This window comes from Conger conger, chromosome 3 (genome assembly GCF_963514075.1).
Source record: "Conger conger chromosome 3, fConCon1.1, whole genome shotgun sequence".
Lineage (NCBI taxonomy): Eukaryota > Metazoa > Chordata > Actinopteri > Anguilliformes > Congridae > Conger > Conger conger.
In genome coordinates, this window is record NC_083762.1 from 27,326,241 (window position 1) to 27,345,267 (window position 19,027).

Here is a 19,027-nt window from a genome sequence, read left to right on the forward strand (position 1 = left end):
CAGACTGGTGCTAGAGGCCAGAGAGGGGTGGTGGATGCATCTCGCTTACAGCTCTGAATTGTCCTTGGCTGCTGGTGACATTCAGCTGACAGGCATGTGATGTGGAGTTTTTTTAATTTATTTATATATATTTTTTGGGGGGGTGGGTTTGACAGCCCCTGAAAGCATTTGTTATCACAAGCTGGCTGCTCTGCCATGGAAGATAATAAGGCAATCACGTTTGATCCAACAGAACACACGAAACCACGCGTGTCTGTGTCAGAGATGAACTTAGCACGTGAGCCCCCCCCCCCCCCCCCACTCCCCTTCTTACATACCCATCGTCAGACAACAAACTGCCCGTATCGTAATTTTAGCAGCCTGAGCAGTATTTCTTTTTCTCCCTCCATGTACCGACTCTCAGTGACTATGACACATTTGTCCACTGGGAGGCGAGTCATTATTGGCTGCATGCCATCTATCCTCGGTGTTGTTCTCGGTTGGTTTTGATGTAGGGAGAAGTATAATCCCATAATGAACTTCAGATAAGACACTGATGTTTTCTCTGTAACCGAATACATACATCACAAAAACATGGATGCCAATTTCATCCCAGTGGTGTAATTGAATAAATGAAAAAATGTTCACCTAAAGCAACAACAACCATTTATCCAGTTTGTTGCTTTATCCTTTCAGCAGTGAGCAGACACAACTCTGTGAGCCAAAGAAGAAATTTGGCAAAGTTCCCATTCCCAACATACACTCACTGAGGGCAAAAACATGTTGTTAATGAGAGAGGTCAGAGGAGAAGAGCCAGACTGGTCAAAGGTGACAGTCAGGTCACAGTAACGCAAATAACCACACATTGCAACAGTGGTATGCAGAGCTACAGCAACGGAAGACCAATAAGTGAATAAGTGTAATAAATTCCTTATAAAGTGCTCACTCAGTGTATGTTGCCATGCAGAATGCATAAGCAGAGCATATTCATGGATAAAGTGTTCCACAGGCATCTCCTCTATTAGCACTGATGCCCTGAAAGTGTTATTGGGAAAGACCGTTCCCACAATGTCATGTTAATTGCTCTGTTGCATGGATAATTGATTGTTTGCATTGTGTGCATTGAACAAAGCTGATTGAGTGGGTGACAGTGGGATTTTGTGTTCATTGGCTAAATTGCTATGCATTCTTTACAAGTACATGTTTACAAAGGGCTACATGTGCTTGTTTTCCCATATCTTCGGCAACATGCACAGCAATTTCCATCAAAGAAAAACTCTTGAATTCCATATTGACTATTGACTCAGAAATACAGTTTCAACAAAAGCGAAGCTTTGGCTCTGAAGTAGTTAGACCGGGGGCCTTCAGTTTGAAACATGCACACACAATGAAGAGGGCATGAAATTGGTTGGATGTGAGTACTGAATAGCGGTTGGTTCTGTTGTGTTTAATGGTAGTTTGCGCAACAGTCCTCGCTTTTTTTCTGGCCTGGAAATATTCCGCTCTTTGTATAATCTATAGAATATACCTCCCAGGGTGCAGGAAGCTGTGTGAAAAGTTTATTTAAAAACCAAAAAAAATCAAAGATTTTTAAGATGCTCAGAATACTTTTAGCTGCTCCAAGGTTGAATTCAAACCCGAGGTTCTGAGCCACAACCTCATCAAGCTGGGCCTTGTGGACCCACAGCTCTCTGGAATACAATTGCGTACCTCCGAAAGTATCTCTCCATCAGAGAGCCCAAAGAAGGCAAGCTAAAAGTGAATTCAGAGGTGTCTTGAAGAACAGCTGTCATATGTTCTTCCCCTCTAGGACAAGCTGTGACCAAGCAGCATGAAATAAGTCCATCCCTTTGTACTTTAGAAATTAATTGGTATTGTAATAATTTTGCAGTTTATGTATTTGCTCCAAGGGTTGGGCAGTTTGTCTTACAAAGGTAATGAACTGCTGCCAGTTTCAAGCACACTGTTAATATCAGCACCAATTCCCAAAGCTATTACTTGACAGAAACAACTAAGAAGTGCTTCAAAATAAAAATAAAACGCATCCAGTGTATTTTTGTGAAATTACCATTTAATTTGATTCCCTATTATGTGAAAGACTCATTTCCGTTTTTTTGATGATGAGCAGTTTTTAGGTGATGATTAGGCTTGGATGATCACACATTTTATGAGGAATTAATCTGACTTGTGACACCAAGGAGCGTGTTTGCCAGGCCCTGTTCGTAAAGTTTTTGTTTAGTTTCTTTCTTAAATTGGATTCTTTCAAATGTACTTTGAACAATATAGGTACAAGTCACCTGGAAAGAAATGTAGGTATTTTACCCCATCGTGCTACATCAGATTACTGACTAGCAGTCACTCATATCCAGAGCATTTGACAACACAAGTGCAAATATCTTAGTTCCATAAACGGTATTGCCCTAGAACGGGGAGAGTGTTGTCCAAAAAACAAATGGGGCCGTGTAAAAAGATCAAACTGAACTGGGCAGTTGTCTTGCCTTCTACCATATGTGTCTCCAATTTTTTCTGAGAAAATTTTTGAAAAAACTTTAAGGTCAATTTTCTGTTTTTAAGATTGAATTATTTAAATGTCAGCCAGTCCATCTCTATCCACTTTGTTTACCATAAGGAAAGTGTGAATGGGAGAAGGAAGTGTGAAGTGGTTTGCATTGCTGGGTAATTTACAGAGCGTTTGCCTCAGTGACGTATGGCTAGAGCACAATTTGAAAGATGCAGCCTAATGCTTTTGAAGCCTCTCTTTTAACGAGATTGCATCCATGGAAGCCCAGAATCTTTTCCCCAGTTTTCCTCATTATGATGTTTCTTTTAATCTCAGATTATGAATGTCAGATGAAGCTGAGGCCGAGGCTTGCGTGCGTCATTCTCTGTGTCCGTTCAAGCAGCCGCTTAATAGTGTCGTAACCTCAATATTCACTCTCAAACCCTGAGGCCCTTCATTAATGACACTGGATCTGTGAAACAAGGGTGGAGCTCTTGAATTGTGCAGTCTGCTATTGTATGGTTTTGTGTTTCTTACTCTCAATTTTTGGAGATGTCCAAGCTTCGCAGAAATGAAAGGACCTGAGTCGCAGAAGTCTGTTGGCAGCTGCATGCCTCTGTCTTTGCACACTCTCACGCACCCACACACACACACACACACACACACACACACAAATGTCCTTTTCAAACAGAAAATGAAGCAACAATTTCAGGTGAGATTGGGTGTTATTATCTTGTCCACAATGACTCCGGAGAAGACAACAGTCGTCAATGTCAGAATTAAATTGTATTATTAGCAGATGCTTCTTGCCATTATCAACTTCTGACATCATTCCTTCCATTGTTGTCTGTTCTGCTTGTCACATTTTATTTTGTCTATTATATCTAGCCACCATCAAGTACTAATAACATTCTTTTTTTTATTATTCCTTCTGTAATTGTACAGAATGTGTTTCTTTTATCATAACAATCAGATATGGGTCAATTTGTGTAACTGGAATACTACATAGCATGCATAAATACCTTCATTAAAATTTCTATTTTGAAAAAAATGAACTGATGCTTCCTCAAATCATGTTGCGAAGCTTTAATGTTCATTTTCAGTCCATTTCGGACACCTGTGTATAGAATGCTTTTATTGCAAAGGCTGCAAAGAAAAAGTGTATGGTCTGTTCCCGGAACATGTTTTTCTAAGTAATGGGTGAAATTGATTAAGTGATCGATTCTCTCTCTCTCTCTCTCTCTCTCTCTCTCTCTCTCTCTCTCTCTCTCTCTCTCTCTCTCTCTCTCTCTCTCTCTCTCTCTCTCTCTCTCTCTCTCTCTCTCTCTCTCTCTCGCTCTCGCTCTCGCTCTCGCTCTCGCTCTCGCTCTCGCTCTCGCTCTCTCTCTCTCTCTCTCTCTCTCTCTCTCTCTCTCTCTCTCTCTCTCTCTCTCTCTCTCTCTCTCTCTCTCTCTCTCTCTCTCTCTCTCTCTCTCTCTCTCATATGGAAATGGAAAGGGGGGAGAAATCGAGTTCAGAATAAAGTCAGCTGAGATTCCTCCCGTAGGAGGCAGGCTCTAGGTGTAGCTTCTCTAAAACGTGTGGTGCGACAGGGCGTGTGCCACGCCGCGCTCTGCACAGAACATCCCCACTCCGCTCTCCACAGAACATCCCCACTCCTCTCTCCACAGAACATCCCCACTCCTCTCTCCACAGAACATCCCCACTCCTCTCTCCACAGAACATCCCCACTCCTCTCTCCACAGAACATCCCCACTCCTCTCTCCACAGAACATCCCCACTCCTCTCTCCACAGAACATCCCCACTCCTCTCTCCACAGAACATCCCCACTCCTCTCTCCACAGAACATCCCCACTCCTCTCTGCACAGAACATCCCCACTCCTCTCTCCACAGAACATCCCCACTCCTCTCTCCACAGAACATCCCCACTCCGCTCTCCACAGAACATCCCCACTCCTCTCTCCACAGAACATCCCCACTCCGCTCTCCACAGAACATCCCCACTCCGCTCTCCACAGAACATCCCCACTCCGCTCTCCACAGAACATCCCCACTCCGCTCTCCACAGAACATCCCCACTCCTCTCTCCACAGAACATCCCCTCTCCTCTCTCCCTCTCTCCACAGAACATCCCCACTCCTCTCTCCACAGAACATCCCCACTCCTCTCTCCACAGAACATCCCCTCTCCTCTCTCCACAGAACATCCCCACTCCTCTCTCCACAGAACATCCCCACTCCTCTCTCCACAGAACATCCCCACTCCTCTCTCCACAGAACATCCCCACTCCTCTCTCCACAGAACATCCCCACTCCGCTCTCCACAGAACATCCCCACTCCGCTCTCCCGTCCATCTGCCTTGATTGACGCTTCAGTGCGGTTCCAGCCGCCTCCTGCCACCGCACCGCTCTGGGGAGCCAGAGCGGGACAACGTTTGTTCTCGGTTCGCCTGTTTAGCACGTCGTTCATTTCATCCCCGTGATCCAACACAGACGGGAAATATGACGGGAAATATGTTTCTTTTATGGCAGCGGAGGTGTGCACCCATCCCTCCTCTGGCTTAGTGAAGGAATGTCCTGAACAGTTGACATCAAGAGAAGTCACCGTTGATAAATTGTATTATAGATAAGCACAAGCACAATATGTTCTCTGTTTTTTATACATTCATATGGCATACTATTTTTCAACCTGCTAGCATCTGCACAGCTTATTTCCTTGAAAAATTAGGAGCTGGTTCTGCCATTTACAAGGCCACCTTGTGTTCTTTGCACAATAACACCGTATTCAGTTTTCCTAAATGACTTCTGCTTGCGTTGGGTGCTGTTCATTTGTTCTGATGGGTGACCAGCTATCCTGAAGCCCGGCAATATGTGGTCTCCTGTCCTTCATCATTGGTTTTGTGACACGCTCTTGCATCCTCTGAAAGCACATTTTTACTGGGGAAAGTCACACCCAGTTTATTTAAGATGGTAAATGTTCTACAAAAAACACTTTGATTTAATACGTTGTGTTTTATGTTTATTATGATATATACAGGTTAGTATTTATAATGTTAGATTTAATTATGTAGTTTATTTTTTTATTTCTATTGAAGCTAAAGTAATAAAAACTGTGGCACCGATTGGAGATTATGGGATTTTAAGGAATCGTGGCCACACACAGGAGTAATTGAGGGTTAAATCAGTTGGACGTCAGCAATTGTGGTAATACAAAGCTAAGAGGAGGCTGGAACATCTGGGTCCTGAATGTTTTTTCAGACCTGTGTGCATTCTATGTGGAGCTTTGTTAGTTCTCATCCAGGGTTCATTCTATTGATCACGTTGTTCTGTAGTATTTATTCATCAGTTCATTGGTTGGTTTTGTGTTGCTTAGGATTCATTGAAATGCCACTAACCTCTGTGCTCAGTGGATCAGAATGATTCAAGAGGGTCTTTGTTCTGTTGAGAGTTTGTCCATTCAGAATGAAGATGCTGTATCTATACTAGATGGATGTCCATTGAGGACCAAGCTTAATTGAAGAACTGGTTCAGATGCTGTATCAACACCTAGTGTCAAATTTTCAAAGGGCCAAGCCACAGCTGCAGTTTATCTGGGCCAATTATTTACTGTCATTGTCTAAAGTAAATCGCAATCATAATACAGTCCTGTATGTGTAAAAATCTCAATGAGGAAGAAAAAATAGCGAGTGATGACTCTGTATTTACTATGTATATGTGTGTGCATGCTAGCTTCCATTCTTAATACACACTTCATAAATACTGCAAACATGTTTTAGCAAGGCTATATACACTTTTTATTAGGTAAACCTGTACACCGGCACTTTAATGCAAATATCTAATCAGGCAATCATGCAGTAGCAGCTCAATCCATAAAAGCGTACAGACATGGTCAAGAGGTTCAGTTCTTGTTCATACTACATCAGAATGGGGAAGAAATGTGAACGAGTCTGGCCGTTCTTCTCTGACCTCGCCCACAGAACTTGTGCTCACTGGATTTTCTTTTTGTTTTTTGCACCAATTTTTGTAAACTCTAGAGACTCTTACGCATGAAAATCTCAGATCAGCAGTTTCTCCAATACTCAAACTTACCCTGTCTGGCACCAGCACTCATTCCATGATCTGAACAACAACTGAACCTCTTACCATGTCTGCATGCTTTTATGCATCAAGCTGCTGTCACATGCATGGATGGCTGCTCAATAATGTACTGCCTCTGGGTCTTGTTTAAATGTAATCATCTTGCTCCCTGAAAAGGTTTCTGAAGACGTTCAACTATTTGCAATAAAAAGATGACTTTATTATTCTTAATGTGATTCTTATTCCTGGGTAGTCTCAAAAATCTTCTTTTTTTTTGGTGCGTTTATTTATTTTCAACTTGAAAGTGAAGGAAGAGAGAGAATAGGATAGTAGGAGAATGTTGCAGGCCTACAACCCTCAAGAGAGGTCCTTCTTGGTTTTCTTTCTTACTTTCTTTGGATATTAATATTGTTTATTATTCTGAAGTCCATAGTACTGTATATGATACTGTTTGTACCACCACAGTTTACCTTGGAATGTAGATAAATAAAAAAACTTAGAGAGAAATGTAAGAAAATATACCATTGTAATATTTATTGTTTACCGTTTTAGCACCCACATGATTACTATTAACACCTCTACAATTTCAACAGAGTAAAGCAAGTTCTTTTTTTGAAAGTGTGCGTTAAAGTGGTGGAAAAAATTTGTAGGAATAATTGTATTTAGCTATTATTAAGCTAATGTCATCATTAGCTTAACTTTCTCTTCTGCCCACACACAGACAAGTTTTGATTTTGTTTTGTTTTGAAACTTAGTCCTTTCGCAGAATAACTCAACGGTCTATGTGTAGAGTGTATCATGCTAATTCAGGAAAAAGGCTTTAGTGGTTGTTTTTTCTTTCCAATTTCAGAATGCTCTGTTGAATTCAAGTCTACCGAATTCATGTTATTTGATTTTGTGGACCGAAGTAAACTCATTGCAGCCTTAATAAGTTTGTGAACTTCTATATTACACGCTTTCTTTGTCAAATTTCAGATAAAGTGTTGAATATGGAGAAAAGTTCTTACTTTTTGAATGGGGGTATGGGTGACTCATTGGTCATACTCGCCACAGTATACAAAAAAAATGTATGCACACATACCACCTAAAAGCAGTTTTGAAAAACAGGGAGACAGAAAATTCCAAACAATGAATATACAGTAATATTAATAAAATAAAATCACGTGTCCTTCACTGGGATTGAATATCTTGTTCCTTGTTCTTTGTCGTCATATCTACAGTGGCAAGAAAACGTAAGTGCGCCCTTTAGAATTACCTTGTCTACTCATCTAAGTTACAGTATTGAACAAAAACAATCTGTTTTGGCTAATAACACAAATTAATGTATTGTTCTTGTCCATATTTAATACATCATTCAAACATTCACAGTGTAGGTATGTGAACCCCTTGTTTATAAATGGAGACAATTTAATACTGTGGCTACTCTCTCTAGAAGGGGGTGGCCTCCTGAGATGACACCAGAATGCTCAATGGTAGTATAGCTATAGTTACAGCTCAAGGCTTGAGGGAATCATTGGAACTGGTTAACATCAGTCTACCATATGCAAAACATTGAACAGACATGGTGTCCATGGCTGGACATCATGGAGAAATAGAAACCAATAAAAACATTGCTGTGTGCCTGAGGTTTGCCAAGGAGCAAATTGACACTGCACAACACTCCTGGGGAAAATGTTGTGTGAAATAATACAACGAAGATTGAATTGTTTGGGAGGAACACACAGCACTACATATTGTGTAAAACGGACAAAGTATACGGACATGAAACATCCCAATGGTGAAGTATGGTGGAGGCAGCATCATGATTTGGGGCTGTTTTGTTGCCTCGGGGCCTGGGCAGCTTGTCCCGGGTTTATCAAAGTATCCTACAGGATAATGTCAGGGTGGGTGTCCAGCTGAAGCTCACTTGGAGCTGGGTGATGCAGCAGGACGATGACCCTGAACATCAAAGTAAATCTGCTACAGAATGGCTTCAAAAAAAGAAAAGCCACAAACGATACTATAACGCTGATCAACAGTCGATTCCAGCTCTGTGTGCACATTCATTATATTTGAATAATCTTTCTTCTTTAAACTGACAAAGTGTCTTCAACGCTGCCCATGCCACTATAACATGCTAACCTTAATTTAGCATTCTCCCCAGAAAACTAGCTAGCTCAGCACACCATTCTCTCCTCTATATGACCTCCTAAGGATGTGGAGTGGTTTCCTTAAAAATACAGCACTATGGTTACTGTTTATGTTTATGATGCATTCTTTGGGACATTCCGATGTCTAACCATTCCTAACTCGGCTGAAACGAGAATAAATATACCCTTTCTTTAACACTCAAACTCAATCAGCCAATTCTTTCAATTTTTAAAAAAATCCTAGTTTTTCTTTTAATTTTAGATTCCTTGTTTACTTTCTGATGCTGAGCATGCTTTCTGTCATTATTGAGGTTAGTTTTCTAGGTCCTGTCATTTAAGATCTGCCATTTTAACAGCATTTATGGAGTTTAAGTGTCTTGTGCGAATCGCTATGCTTTAGAAGCAAAGTCTTTATCTATCCGCCATCCTCGGGTGCCCATGAGTGAGAGCTAATGGCCTTGTCAGGCTTCCTCTTATGCTGTCTGCATTCATTCACATTTTCCTTTTCCTTTGTCAAGAAAATCAATTACTGAGTCTGCCAATGGTTTTCACCCTACTGAGGGATATCTGGACCAAATGCTTGCTGATGCAGCTCATGCATCGTAGTGGTTTCTGAGCTCCACCGTGGCTCTGTTCGTGAAGGCAGCAAAGTTACCATGCTTGTGTGTGCCCTCATTGTTTGAAGGCAGGCTTTGTGAAGCCATCAGGCAACTACAGCCTACATGATTCCTCCAGATATTTGTTCTCTGTGGCCTTATTCTGTCTCAGCGATGTCAATGTCTGCATTCCAGTCCAGAAAAAAACCTTATTGGCCTCTAAGGGGATCAGTAATAATTCATATTAATGTATTAATAATCATTAATTAATGACACAGTCCATAGGGTCACCCACTGTATACAAATTCCTCCATATGGTTGTCTCCTTCCATGGCACTCTCTGTGCTGTCCTCTCTTCCTCTGTCTGGTTGCCTCTCTGCTTTCTGCCTGTCTGAATAAAGCAGAATACAATGAGAGCAGACAGCCCTTAAAAAACATGAATTGTTCTATATTTGTTGAACATTCAATGTGAATAATGGTTTATCACCCAGCTCTGACTGCCTAGGAAAAGTATGCAGTAGTGTATTCATGTCGGTAAAGTTCTGAGTGTCTAGCCAGGTCTCGATTGTTTCCTAACCAGTCATCCTGCCTGAACTCTGCTAACATACGCATTCTCTCACATGCCATAGTTGTCTGTGGTTTCACTTTGCATGTGCATCCCTGATCTCTGAGCCCAGATATGTCCGTAAAAAGTCAGATAACAAGACATATGCAGTGGCCTTAGGTCATCCTCTCAGCCTCCGGCATTTACCATTACATTTTACATTTCCCAACACTAATTTCATTTTGTTCTCTGGAGATGCAGGTGTTCAATAAAACAAGATATGGGTATGGGGTAGAGGACAGTATCTTTCTTGAGTTGACTGGACTTAATGATATGAGAGTTCCAAGATAGGTATTATATATCCAAAATATAATATTTCCTTTTTAAAGTAAGATGTGATTTGCCTTGTAAATACAATCCTAATCTCATACTAATATGAATAATTGTACCTGCTTGTATGTGTGTGTGGATGTAATTGCTGCTGGGTGGCTGTAACATCGTGTTTTAAATACATTGTGGCAGGTGAAGGTCTTGCAGTGTAATCCCAGTCCCATGCCTGTGTAGTTTGGTATTGAGCTGAATCAGCTGCACTAATTCGCCCCTGGCTGAGTGGCTTCATGAGCAGTGTCTTTTGTTTGTATTGACCTTTTGCTGAGAGTAATTTGCACCTCTTGAATTTCCAGTGTCAAGCTAACAAGCCCATTAACTTTCTCATTACTCATTCTGAGGAGAGGGATATTGAGCAGGGGATGCGGGAAAAACCAGGAATATTACAGAAAACGGGAAAGGAGAATTCCACTTTGATTAAATAGTACAACAAACGGGTTTAATTGTCTGTAAGCATTCGTGTAGTGTTTCTTTCCCACTACAGTCTTTTAAATGCAGATTTGAAAAAAATGCTAGTGGAACATGAGAGCAGCTTGTAAGAAATTATGTTTGTTGGAATTGCATTCAACACTTATGCTGTTTCTGCCAAACCTTCAGCACTGTAGCTTGACTCAACCTTTGACCGCCTTCACTCACCTGCAAATGTCTCATCATGTGATAGTAGTGATAGCAGTGGCTTCGCTGGCATGTGACCGAAGACAACATTCACAGTTCCTTCCTGTGATCTGGTTCACGTTATTGTTAGGAGCTCGACCAGTCAGTTGAGCAGTTGTCAGTGCTGTAGGCAAGCTAGCTAATGAAAATGTAGAAACATTATCTGCATAAATGATATAAATGTCAGATAGCAGATAGGATTGGCAGTGAGCAATACTGCGGCTTGAGTGACATCCAATTACTTATGGCCTGGCATGCATGAAAGACGGGTAAATTCAGTTCACTTTCCATAAAAATCAGCTAGTACATTAGTACTGTGCATGATTCATATTCACCATGTTCATATAACTTCCTGCTGCTACAGCTGTTTTTAATCACACGCACTTTACATTACATTTCAGGAATTTAGCAGATGCTCTTATCCAGAGTTACTCTTGTGTATTTTTACACAATGTCCATACATGCAGCTGGATATATACGGAATCATTTAAGGTTGAGTACCCTGCTCAAGGGTACAACAGCAGTGTCCTACCTGGGAATTGAACCTACAGCCAAATTCCCTAACCATTAAACTACATTGCACCTACACCCTTTCCTTCCAACGTTCTGACTCATATTACAGTGGCTTCAGAAAGTATTCTGACCAACTCACCTTTTGCACACTTTATTGTGCTGTACTGTAGATTTAATATTAAATTGATAAAATTGCCATTTTTGCCAATCAAGCTACACTCAATAACCTAAAATTAACAAAGTGAGAACATGTTTTCAGAAATGTTTGTAAAATAAAAGAAATGCAAATAAAAAATAAAAATCTCATTTACATAACAATTTTCTATTTTATCCATTTAGAATTAAATCTACAACACAATAAAGTATGCAAAAAGTGAAGGGGTCTGAATACTTTCTGAAGCTGCTGTATCTACCACCTGGCTGCCTCGCACACGGGAATGATGGACGGCAGTGAGCAGTGCCTCGGAGCAGGGTGTGGGAGTGTTTAAATGTAGCGCAGGTTGGTAAGCTGCTGGAGGAAGCCCAGTGAAAGAGAATACTGTAAACTGTAAATGTGGGTCAAACTACATAAGTACTGACTGAAGTAAAAATAACAAGAATCTCGAGGGAACAGAACAAGGTGCTCCAAGACTGAGCATTCACCAAGGGAACTGGGGTAACCTAAATACCTGAGAGAATGAGGTGCAAATAATGTTTCTGTTGCTAATGTTTCAAAGGATCTATTAGATTATGACTGTCTTTACAAGGTTGCCTCTTAAAAGGTGGCATGCCTCCCCTTGATTCGTTTTTTGGGAGAGCAGGAGGGGGAGAAGTGCTTCTCAGGAGCTGCTCTTACATGAAGCTAAAAGCACCTACAGCCTGCTTGGTGAAAGAGCTACAAGCGCTCAAGAAAGACCCAAGAACCCAACTGACCCCGGCTAATTTTTTACTTCCAGCCCAAGGTAAACCGGAGAGCGACATGTTCAGGGCTTGATGGCAACCAAACAGGACAGTGTGTTAGGCTGGGCTGACCCTGTGACTCAATATTCTGAGTACGCTCTTGCTGTGGGTGGAAAGGTGACATGGAAACCTGGGGCCACATGAATGTGTAGGGCCCCTAGACCCTGCCTGGGGCGCTCTTTGAAATGGGGACCCCCTCGGTGGTGGGAAGGGCGTCCTGTTCCTCTCTATGCCCTTAGGTCCCCACTGTATTTGTTTGCTTCTTTTCTTTGTGGAGAAGGGAGCCCAAACTCAAAGTGACACTTTGATTAAGAGATGCAGAAGGTTCCGGAGAATGTCAGCCGGAGAGCCCGAAGGTCTCCGCAACTGCTTTCCCCCTCCTCCTCATCCACAGTCACAGCTTAGCATTGCAGACCTTCAGTGAATAAATATTTGGGGACTTGATTATTATTATTATTTTTCCTCCTCATTTTTGACAATAGGAACTAGTCTCTGTGAGTTCTTGCTTGGTGACTCTGGATAGAGTGATGTAAGCTTTTAGAAAATGAAACAAAAAGGCATTACATGAATTGGATCCTGACATATTTTAGTAAATTAGCTCTTTTTTTTTTTTCTCTCCCATATTCAGTATAAGTTAACTGTGTGGCCTGGACAACACTCTCCTTTATAAACTTGGTGATGGATACCATGCAATATTTAATGTATTTACTGCACATTTTCTTGGGTACAATGATAGCCATGCTAGGAAAATACTTGCCAGAACTACATCAAGGAGTATAAACATTGGCCTGTCGAGCAAGTTTTGCTGTTGCTGAAAAGCACAGTATTTACTGGTAAATCCTAGCTTTTATACAGAAGCACTTGTATGACAATTCTGGGTTTGACACTGATGATAGTGTCTGGGTGGACTTTGAGGGCAGAATCGAAGTCAAGCGATTTTAGTTTTTCTTCAGGAAATATAATTTATCTCCATAGTTACAAATGGGCTATTAAGACTTCATTTATGGCAGTTTTGTGTGCTTTTAATTATTTCATTTTGTGTCCATTGGCCATTTTCATTAGCCTATGTGTGTTTGTCTTATCAGGGCTGTGGTTAGCTTCATGCATCCTGAGTTGAGTAATGGCCTCTGGACAGACAAGTCCACACTCAATGCTCCAATGCATGCATTTAACAATGAGTTATGATTTTATCTTTCCACTTCGAAGTTTAACTTAGGCTTAACTTACATATTTCTTCCAAATGCACACTGTTGACCTTTTGTTATAGGCCAGTTAATTAAATCCTTAGCTCATCACACTGTATTATGTAAATGTATTCGATCCTGTGACTGCAACCCCCTGGTCAGAATCAATGCAATTAATCCATTGGAATAATTATTTTAATGAGGTGAACCACGTTTCCCATTAAGCGTAAAATGGTTATCTGCTTCTCGGGGGCCATTTTAAGTGGCCTATAGCCAAGGTACAAAGGAAAGTTTAAAATGGCAGGCGACATGCTTTACCATGACAATGGCAGTCGAGTGAAGAGGTTTTTTAATTAAACTGCCGTAGTCTTTTTTTTTTTTTTCGGTGAAATGCATCCCAGCATGCACTGCACAAATTGGTTCCGGCTTGCCTCCTGTGGACCTCCGTTTAGCCATAGGCAAGGCAAGACGGACAGGGGTGGAGGTGAAATATCCTGGGAACACACTTGACATGATGGAGGAGTAAAGCTGCATCTGCACTGAGTGTGTAGTGGTCTCAGTCCAGTGTGCTTCCAATAGGCTACATTTGCTATGATGCAGAAGGCAGAACACATTGATGGCATTCATCTTATCTGTTGGAAATTCACTTTTTCCTCACACAACGGTCTCAATGCTGCCGTACTGCCGTGCTGGCGGTATTTTAAGGCAAGAAGGCATCCCATTCCATGGTGTGCAAAAGATTATACCTTCTAAATTACCCTCATTTGACCAATTTTGAAGGCAGCATCGATGCATCCTTTGCCTGGTAAGATATCCCACAATTTGTTGCGATTAACCTTATGCTTCTTACTTCCGTTAAATTAGTGGTGGCCAGAAACAGTGACGGAGTTCGCAAAGAACTGTAAAAGAGTCCACAGCGAGCACGATATTTTGTTGTAGTTAGATTTTTGAAACAACATTTTAATTGCTTAACACGCTGAAATAATGCTTTTAATGTTTTTAAGCCTCTGTGAGCTTTCTATGAATTAGGCAGCTAAATTGCTTGTAATCACGTAATTGAGCCACCTTTCCTCTGTCTTCCTGCCTTCAAAGTGCGTCTCATTCCAGTGCTGCCTAAGCACCTCCAAGGCGCCTATGAAGGGCAGTGACTAATCACGCAGCGCGGCAACGATGCATCCAGGCAACTGCTTTCAGTTTGAGACAGCCAAAGCGCTCTATATTAAGGACACATCATTTAAATGATCAGTTTGATTTAGTTAAGTTTAGTAAAAAAAGAATAATAAAATCTGTACAACTTTAATCCATTATAAAGATAAACTTCATTCTCAAAATCTGAATCTGATGCAGATATTATCCTGTGTCTTCCACAAAGTACTTATTTTGATCTGAATTTCTGTTGTGCTTTTTCAAAATCGCCCCATCCATCCACAAAATCCACAATACTGCCTTTTTTTCAGAGAATTACATGTTTTGCCAGAACAATATGAAAATGAAATGGCTTGTCCTTCAATAAACAAAAGATGCACCTGCAGTCATATAAGGATGCAGTGTTGGGCAGATAGGTCTCCAACATATTAGAGCAAATCCCAATGTGTTGCGTAGCAACCTGGAAAGTTATATGGGACATGTGTACTGCAAAGCTTTGCTGCAGAAAGTCTGCACCTGATTCAGGTTTAGTGCAGACCATCTCATCCACTGCCATGACTCTGATGTAGACAGCCTCATCCACTGCCATGACTCTGATGTAGACCACCTCATCCACTGCCAAGACTCTGATGTAGACCACCTTATCCACTGTCATGACTCTGGTGTAGACCACCTCATCCACTGTCATGACTCTGGTGTAGACCACCTCATCCACTTCCATGACTCTGGTGTAGACCACCTTATCCACTGTCATGACTCTGGTGTAGACCACCTTATCCACTGTCATGACTCTGGTGTAGACCACCTCATCCACTTCCATGACTCTGGTGTAGACCACCTTATCCACTGTCATGACTCTGGTGTAGACCACCTCATCCACTTCCATGACTCTGGTGTAGACCACCTTATCCACTGTCATGACTCTGGTGTAGACCACCTCATCCACTGCCATGACTCTGGTGTAGACCACCTCATCCACTGCCAAGACTCTGGTGTAGACCACCTCATCCACTGCCAAGACTCTGGTGTAGACCACCTTATCCACTTCCATGACTCTGGTGTAGACTACCTCATTCACTGCCATGACTTTGGTGTAGACAGACTCATGCTCTGCCATGACTCTGGCGTAGACAGCTTTATCCACTGAAGTGTGACCCAGGAGTTTGTACTGGTATGGATCTTTTGCCAGGGGTCTGAACCTATTGCATATCTTACATAAAGACTTTTATGTAGTGTAGGGATATACGATGGGTATTACAGTTATTCAAGCAGTCTCCTTAATGAGAAATGTGTTGAAGTTTTTTCCCTCCATGTTTTCTTTTTTCCTCTACTATCGTGTATGTTGGATGTTCGCAATTCCCCCCAGTTAATTGCCTAGATTCATAAAAATGTGCATACTTTGCACTTTGTTTGTTCCACGGTGCTGACTTACGGGCGATATTATCTGTATCCATTTTGTTTGTCATTTATTCAATAATTGATGCAGAAGAGTATACATCTCTCCACTGCATCAATACTCCATGCTGCTTCATGACACTTTTAACAGGCGATTGTTCTTTTAAGCACATCGCTAGGCAAACTACATAATGTTATACAAGCTAAATGCAATGTCAAGTGCTACAATTTAACATTATTGCACACACAACTTTTTAAAATTAACTTTGTTGCTGATAATAAATCTGAATGAAATAAATTATAAATTATATAAATTAGTCTTGGTCAGCACTGTGTGGGCCGAGGATCGGAATGTAGGCAGGAAAAAGAGGTCAATAATTTGTTTTAGTAAGGTTGCTGTAGGTTAAATTATTCATAGCCTCAAAGCCTTAGTCTCTAAATGCATGTTACATGCATAGCTGCTGTGTTAAGTAGCTAATTTCATTTTGGTTAAATGTATATTGAGCAGTTATCCAAGCCTTGGATAACACATGTGATGCATAAGAGAGGGATTCAAGGCTGCTGTCAGCGTACCAGGCAGGGTTCTGTGAAGACTGAACTGTTCTAGTTTGCACACCTCTGGGTCTGGTGTACTTCAGTTTGCTGCAGCATAACCTCTGAGGGCAGCCATCGAATAAAGGTTACACTGTGACCATGCCTGGTGATGGGTTGTGAGGTCAGAATTGAACCTTTCTGTGAATCAAGGTTTCTGTGAGTCATCCACAGTGCCTGGTCTTCAGGAAGCCTCTGTGCAGCTCGTGGAAAATGGACATGCAGCCAACAATGAACATTTCTGAAAAAGGCCTGTAAAATTACACTGTGACTCACCATTTTGGGGTTTTTTCAGCCTTGTTCCAACATGATTACCACATGATTGGCAGGGAAACAGCTTTAAACAGCATTTACAAAATTACACCTGAATTTAGGGCGTAGAAATGACATGAAGCCGACAATCAGCTGAATGTCACAATATACTGCCTAACAGTCATGTCTGGCTTGTCAATCAAATGCAATTCTGTATTCACATACGTGCAAGAAAGGGAGAGGGAAAGAGCGAGAAAAAGAAGAGAAGAGTTGTTTTTTGTTTGGATCAAACAGGATAGGACCATTCCTTTGTGATCAATATCGTTCAGATACCTTCTTCTGCTATAACAATAGATCACAACTTGCTGTTTTTGCCTGTTCTCCTGGCAGTAGCTTCTCATTACATAATAAGTGTGGTGGTGCATTTATTTCACAAAAAATCCTACATTTTCACAACTTGGAAGTTTTACACTAAACAAGAGCTTATCATCTGAACACACTTTCACGTATCAAGCACACTGATATCATTTTACACTTCCAAAAAAGTTGCTCATATTGTTCAAGTCACTGTTCTCTCAGACAGGTTCCTCAGTTAATGGCATGGTCCAGCATGTCTGTTGGAACATTTCAGTCTATGGTTGCCGAGTATTATGCTGCTTGGACCCCGGGAATGGCTGCCTGCAGCTATATTCTCACTTCTCATTTTTCCAGCAGGCCTTTATTGAGGTTAGAGGTTTTCAAAATGATAGCAGATATTCCATCTAATGGAAAAAGGACATCTGTCATTCAGTACGGGCTGTTCTTTTAGGTCTCACACGTGATATGCTTTTCAGTAGTGGCTGGGGGTTCAGTTTTGACAGTGTTGCTCCGCCCCAGATTAAATAACATTGAATTAAAAACCTGCCAGACAATTTGCTTTGCAGCAACAGCAAAGGGATGGCAAGTTTAGAGTTGTTAATGTATGTTCATGTTTAAACATAATGTTTGCTTATATCTAAGCGAGTGGCTAAGGTAGGATCACCCCGTATTTGCGTTCTAGAAATGGAGGACAAATCACTGACCTCTCCGCATTCAGAATTCATGCAAGTGACATAATGAGGAAAGAGGAGATGACGCAGGCTGAAAGGCTGGAAATGTACTGGATTGGGATATCACTCCTGGAAAAAAATGTCATTTTTGTGTACCAGTCCTTGTGTTGCAGTGTAAATATGATGGTAGACATTTACCAAAAGGCAAGGAAAGTAAATGCAATTAATTCTCTTAGATCCATTTAGTTTTACAGGTCTTAGATTCTTTTTCATGTCCTCTAGATGTTTAGCATGCTAATATTGATTGTAATTTTTTTTTGACAATATGGGTAGACACATTTTAAGAAATATACTAATCTAATGTATGAGTAGGTTTAAACTCTATGGAACCTTTCATACATTCAGACTGATATTTGATTTTGAGTTCCAAAAGGCCATTTCATTTTCAATAATCACAGTTAAATAAATAGTTAATAATCAATAATCAAGTGTCTGTATAGCAGTTCCTTTGTTGACAGCTTTTTTCCAATATAATTGGAAACTAATTTCAAGAAAACCAAAAAGTTTTCATATTAAACAAAACTTTGTTGAATTTACAGCATTCATTTGCAGCATTCATGGCATTTTTCACATCAATTTTCAGATTTGTCGACAGGCTGGGAGAGAACAATCAGACTTGAATGATTTCCCCTAAACCTATCTCTTAACACAGAGTGTGGGTTGTACATGACTCATCTTTGCTTTGTCCTCCCATATTTTTAAGCTTTTTTTATTGCTGCCAAATTATAGCTATACTAAAACAAGACTGCAATAGGCATAGAACTGTGTAGTGGAAAACGATTTCTCTCAACATTATTTAATAAATCTGTTCATGACTGGAGCTCCACACATTAATTGAGCCCAATTCACAGGAACTGTGGTTTAAAATGCAGGGAAGGGACTGCTTTCTGTAAAACAAGTCCAACATCTATCCATAAGTATTTGGACAGTGGTACAATTTCTGTACTCTAGAACATTGGATTTATGAAAGAATTGATATGAGAAAGTACAGGGAGTCACCTTTAATTTCAGGGTATTTACATCCTCATTGGGTGATCTCTCTGAATTGAATC

The 19,027-nt window shown here is 40.9% G+C and overlaps 1 protein-coding gene across 4 annotated transcripts in view; it reads left to right on the forward strand.

Moving 5' to 3' along the window:
• Nucleotides 1-19,027, forward strand: part of slc36a1 (solute carrier family 36 member 1) — a 53,474-nt gene that overhangs the window by 24,647 nt on the left and 9,800 nt on the right. Inside the window, exon 12 of one of the 4 annotated variants that reach the window (XM_061234255.1) lies at nucleotides 17,927-17,956. The exons of the other annotated variants lie outside the window; for them this stretch is intronic. Within the exon in view, the coding sequence (XP_061090239.1) occupies nucleotides 17,927-17,928 (2 nt within the window). The 3' untranslated portion in view covers nucleotides 17,929-17,956. Of the gene's footprint in view, nucleotides 1-17,926; nucleotides 17,957-19,027 lie in introns of those variants that run through there. 4 annotated transcript variants of the gene reach the window in all.